Source organism: Phragmites australis, chromosome 1 (assembly GCF_958298935.1).
Source record: "Phragmites australis chromosome 1, lpPhrAust1.1, whole genome shotgun sequence".
NCBI lineage: Eukaryota > Viridiplantae > Streptophyta > Magnoliopsida > Poales > Poaceae > Phragmites > Phragmites australis.
The window spans coordinates 40373002-40378518 of NC_084921.1; the positions used below are offsets into that span (position 1 = coordinate 40373002).

Below are 5517 nucleotides of genomic sequence, written 5' to 3' on the forward strand. Positions count from 1 at the left end.
GTACGGTACGATCCGTTTAACTATTAATATTTTTTAATATTTTATATAATTTATTTAGATCTAATATCATATAAGTAGGAGCCACGAATTTGTAATGTGCCAAAACAAAATTTGCTATAGGGTCATGTATGGTACAACAACTTTATGCTCGTGGAATCCAAAGCCAAAGGAATACGATCATTATTGTCCCTAGATAAGAGTGTTGAATTATTGTGCCAAAACTTTGTTCATGATGGATAAATCAGATAGTTAGAAACATGATGGACTCGCAACCATCTCATCATCATCAAGTTTCAAGTATAGCTGTGTTTTGGTGCAAAACTTTCAAACTGGGCTCCACCGCATATCTCAATAATCGTCACATTCTGGTAAAACTTTAGTATAATAATAACTTGTTCTTTAAACTTTTAAGCACGACAACTATAGCTCTCTTTCAAGCTTCAACTGATTAATAGAGATCTCACTTGTGTGACCAGCTTATTATGGACTCAGGCTCTGTTTGTCGTTGCGGTGACTTTTGAAAAATGCTTATTTCTTTTTAGATTTGGATGGTGCAGTTAATTAGGAGCATTTTTTTTTAAAAAAAACTATAACATAAAATTGCTACTAGATTTAACAAAGATTTCTATGACAGACTAAATTCCACTACACAAAGCGGTACAGGAACAACATTCAAGAGAAGAGGATTTCTCATTGCTGATGTCTCAGTGGTGCAAAAGGGAAACCATTGCGAGCCATCCATCCGTCTATAGGACTGTCAACGAGTCGAGCTCGACAAAAATTTTAATGAGCCTGAGTTGCCGACCGAATCTAAAGACGAGCTCGAGCTCGGCTCATTAACTGTTGAAATTCGTAAACTTTCTTCTTTATTTCTAAGTAAAAATATAAATTATTAAATTATTGAATAAGGGACTCACCGGCTTGGAGCCAGATTTATTTAGCCGATCTTGAATGTAGCTTTTACCGAGCCGGAACGCCGTGCCGGGGCCGCGCGGAGTCACCTTCCGTCGTCGGTCGCTTGCTCAAGCCCGCGACAACCACTAACCTCCCGGGCCCACGACGCAGTCTCTAGAAGCGAATAGCGCCAATGTGCTAATCCCTCATCTATTGTATTCCGTTTCCCCAATCCTGAGCCGATCAAAGTCGAAGCCACCCCAAAATTTCCCCTCGCACAGCCGCGCGGATCGAGTCGCCGTCGAATTCGCCTCTTCCGTCCGCTCGATCCGACGCCGCGGGGCTGCTTCTGCGGATCGTTTCGCCGGGGTGATTTCGGTGTGAGATTTGGGGGCGCGGGTGGGAGGAGGAGATCGAGGCGAGCCGCGAGCAGCAGCCATGAGCGAGGTGTTCGAGGGCTACGAGCGGCAGTACTGCGAGGCCTCCGCCTCCCTCTCCCGCAAGTGCACCGCCGCCTCCGCCCTCGATGGAGGTAAACCAAACCCACCCCTCTGTTTAATCCAGCTTCCGTTCGCGATTTCGTCGGGGAGCTTCTCCTTTTCTGTTTGTTTGAGAATTCGGTGGGATCTCCGCAGAGAAGAAGAAGCAGAAGCTGTCCGAGATCCAGTCGGGCGTGGAGGAAGCTGAATCGCTGGTAAATAGATACTACTATACTACATTTTATTTTGGGGGATCCCCTTGCCTGCACGGTCATACGATTATGTTGCCTTTCATTCTGCTGTGGGAAAGCAATTGGAGCTGGACTGGCGATTTTGGGAGGTCGTAGAAAGTAGAAACATCTTAGTGGGTTTTTTGCGTTTCTGTCGGTGTTGATATAGGATTTCGTGGGAGTTCTGTAGATTGGTTGTATGTGCCTTTGTTTTGTTAAGGGAGGTTGGGGAGGCAGTATCCCATGTTTTCGTTTTTATGCGGTTACAGATTCGTAAGATGGACCTGGAGGCGAGGAGCTTGCAGCCCAGCGTGAAGGCAGGTTTGCTTGCAAAGCTGAGGGAGTACAAATCTGACCTCAACAACCTCAAGAGTGAGCTCAAGAGGATCTCGGCGCCAAATGCCAAGCAGACTACCAGGGAGGAGCTCCTTGAGGCTGGCATGGCTGACACGCTCGCGGTGAGCTCCCCAATTCCTATCAATAGCTTCATGCTTTCCAGCAAAACTTCTGTCTACATAACGTTTAAGTACATTGATGCTGTAGTACGTAACCTATACCACATCAGAACATTTATTGCATATTGCATCGGAACAAAGGTGTGACAGGTCTGATGCCTGTGAGCTAGTAGTAATCACTGATAAGTATCCACATTTGTACTTTAAAATGTTGTGCTTCATATAAGGCAACATGGTTGGCACTGAATTGATGACCGACAAGTATGCCTTTTTTTTTTTCCTTATGTATCTCTACCCCTATAGGCCCTAGATGAGATTTGGTGTACATGATTGATGGTGTTATATTGAACTTAGTTAGATTATGAGCTCATACAATGATAATACAGTCTGTATTTCAGTCTTATCTTGCAACATTGTGCATCATTGTAGCAATGAGACATGTGAAGTAGGAATATAAAATCTTTTCCAGGTTACAGTTTAATTTTATTGTCAATGGGTAATTCAATTTACAGATTTGCTAGGTCCTGTAGTTAGACAGATATGGATGTTGATAAAGCCAGCTGAGCATTCAAGTTTTAGCGGCACGGCTTTGTGGCATGATCCTGTCAACGAGTTTATATATGTTGTTTGCACTCATTCATGTCTGACAATCAAGACTTAGTCAATGACTTCCCTCATATGTGCATGCTTATTTGGCTTGATTACATACTTTATTCTATATGAGATATCATGCTACATGTTGGAACTTAGAAGCATATATCAGATATAGCTGCCCTGATTAATATTTTTATATTTTAATTCTTAATGGCTTATCTTCTTCGACATCACTGATTTGGCATCATGGTGGCTGATCACCTTTATCTCCATATATCCTTCATTAACTGCGCTTCCCTCAAGTTTTGGGAGTTGATAGCATTTGGTTTATCTTAAGCATCTTCTTCATATTGACATTGAATGAAATAAAATGGTGGAAACCATGATAGAAGCAAGAAATCTTTGGTCATTCCCTATCGATCTGTATTGTTATACTGTTCATTAGATAAGACAGAACTATTACAGTTTACAGATGCATCTTATATATGACCTTGTCGTTCTTATCTCCATAGCATACTTCTGTAGTTTGACTAAAGGAAACCACATAATCATATCTTCATCTGCTTATCCTATTATAAATTACTTGTCAATACCTGTTCTTTACATAATAAATGTTTCGCATATTTCAGGAGATATGCACCAGCTGAACTAACAATAAATTCATTACTTGTTCTGGAATGCTGTTTAATATCTAGCGAAAGGAAATAGATTACCCGCTTTACCTATTCCTGGATTTCACTATACGTTCTAGGAATGCTGCCTTTGCATTTTTTAATGTTTATCTTGGTATAAGATTATGCTGTGTTGTTATGCTGATTTTGATATGTTCAGGCATTTTATCTCATGGTTCTTGCAATTTTTATTCGTAGTACTCATGTCAAACTTGTGGGACTATTGCGTGGCTCAGGTGTCTACTGATCAGAGAGGAAGGTTGCTGATGACTACAGAAAGACTGAATCAGTCCACTGACAGAATTAAAGAGAGCCGAAGAACTATGTTGGAGACAGAAGATCTTGGTGTGTCAATTCTTCAGGACCTTCACCTACAACGACAGTCACTGCTACATGCTCATACCACTGTATGTATTCTGTCTTAACAGTCCTACTTATTTTTTGGATTTATTTTCCTGATAATGGGACACCGTTGGTTCTACTACTTATTTCTTCTGTTCATTATTTCAACCAACCTGTATGTTGTTTTCTGGCTTTACAAGTAGAGCAGCTGCAATAATTGTTACCTGCAAAACATATATAACCATACCACTAGTTAGGTTGTGGATTGCATTACTCTTTTTTGGATTTACTTATAGCAAGTTTAGTTTGGCTTTTGATTTGTGCAGGATATCTTATGAAAATAAAAAGTTAGTCCTTCTAGCAGATCAAATATTGTATTAGGTGGAGCAGTCTGAATCTGTCTCCTGAACAATCCATTATTCAATCTCTTTTTTCATTGCCCAGGGTGGAAGGCTTTTTATCCATGGACTAAGTAATTCTGTCCAATCACTCCACGTGCATACTTAATTTTGTTTCTTACATGAATAATTTGAACTTTGGCGAAAGCTCACCATTTCTATAATGCTTATGTGCATATGCCAAAGATTAGATTGTACTCCCTCCTTTTCAAAATATAGGGCGTATTAGGTGTGGGCACAAGAATTAAGGAGTATGAAACCAAAGGAAAGAGAAGAGAAAATGATCTGGCTACACCTATTTAAATGCATTTGAACCATGAGGGAGAATAGTTAGTGATTGCATGTAGGTGAGAATATGTGATAAATGTACGCCGAAGAAGGTAAACATCAATAAATTCGCATGCATGCCATATATTTTGAAAGAAGATGGAGAAAATTATATGCCTTATAAAAGAAATGGAGGGAATACTGCTTTAGGGATTACGCAGTGCACGTCTCCAGGCCTGTTAGTCCACTCCACTAGGGTGATCATGTATTTCTGATGTGCTATCTATATATCTTCTTTATGAATGAGGATGGGATTTTCCTACTCCGATTTATGAGTGCGAAGGGTTGATGACTGCATAAAAAAGAGAAAAAAATCCGTAGTCTCTGATTATAATTCTTTTATAATTTAGAAAAAAAGATCCCATTGCATTGCTCTCTTGGCTGTAAAGAGCAACAATGACATCCCTTAATAGAACTTGCTTGCAACACATGTCCATTCATTCATTGTTGAAGTTGAATATAAAAATTATATTTCTGCGGAATCAATCGGTTCAGTACATATCCTATAATTCCTGTAGAAAAGTAACTAAAATACTTGCGGCATGATCCACATCCTTGGTACGCTAATCTGTTTTTTTTGTTATAAAACTATTAATGACATCGTCGTCCTCTTGCTCATAGTTGCACGGAGTCGATGATAACATTGGGAAGAGCAAAAAGATCTTGGCAGCAATGTCAAAGAGGATGGACAGGAACAAGTGGATAATTGGGGGCATCATGGCAACTCTTGTTCTGGCCATTCTTATCATACTGTACTTCAAGCTCACTCATTAAACCTGCCTCCAGGTAGGTTCTCCACATATATGTGTTCAGTAATTGTGCGATAAGAGTTGTCTGAATGCTGTGTATTGAGCAACGCATGTCTCTCCAAGCTCATTTGTTTCCCAAAATTTGTAAACTTCAAGTGGCCCATGTTATGTACAGTGACACAGACACTTCAATTATGTAAACTGGCCAAAAAGTGAGAAAAGTTCACTTTTATTGAGTCTCTGTTTGAAGTGCTCTGTTCTGTTGTACCATAGAGGCTGTTCTTCCTGTTATGTTAAACTAGTGGGTGTTTGTACATCTGAACTGTTGTCGCTGTCCCCCTTACAATTATTGTGATTAGGCAGCACTGTGGCTAGTCT

At 40.2% G+C, this 5517-nt stretch overlaps 1 protein-coding gene across 1 annotated transcript; it reads left to right on the forward strand.

Annotated features, from left to right (window-relative positions):
* The first annotated feature begins 1087 nt into the window (after window positions 1-1087).
* LOC133918936 (vesicle transport v-SNARE 13-like) lies at window positions 1088-5380 on the forward strand. Its single transcript, XM_062363078.1, has 5 exons — window positions 1088-1426; window positions 1530-1588; window positions 1873-2061; window positions 3560-3730; window positions 5012-5380. The coding sequence occupies exons 1-5, from the start codon at window positions 1333-1335 to the stop codon at window positions 5162-5164; spliced, it is 666 nt and encodes a 221-aa protein (XP_062219062.1). The 5' UTR covers window positions 1088-1332; the 3' UTR covers window positions 5165-5380.
* The last annotated feature ends 137 nt before the right edge of the window (window positions 5381-5517 follow it).

Bases quoted from the DNA above. Each gene is read 5' to 3' on its own strand.
- LOC133918936 (XM_062363078.1), top strand. From the start codon at position 1,333: ATGAGCGAGGTGTTCGAGGGCTACGAGCGGCAGTACTGCGAGGCCTCC. The intron at 1,589-1,872 runs GTAAATAGATAC...ATGCGGTTACAG, and splicing joins TGGAGGAAGCTGAATCGCTG to ATTCGTAAGATGGACCTGGA. The intron at 3,731-5,011 runs GTATGTATTCTG...TCTTGCTCATAG, and splicing joins TGCTACATGCTCATACCACT to TTGCACGGAGTCGATGATAA.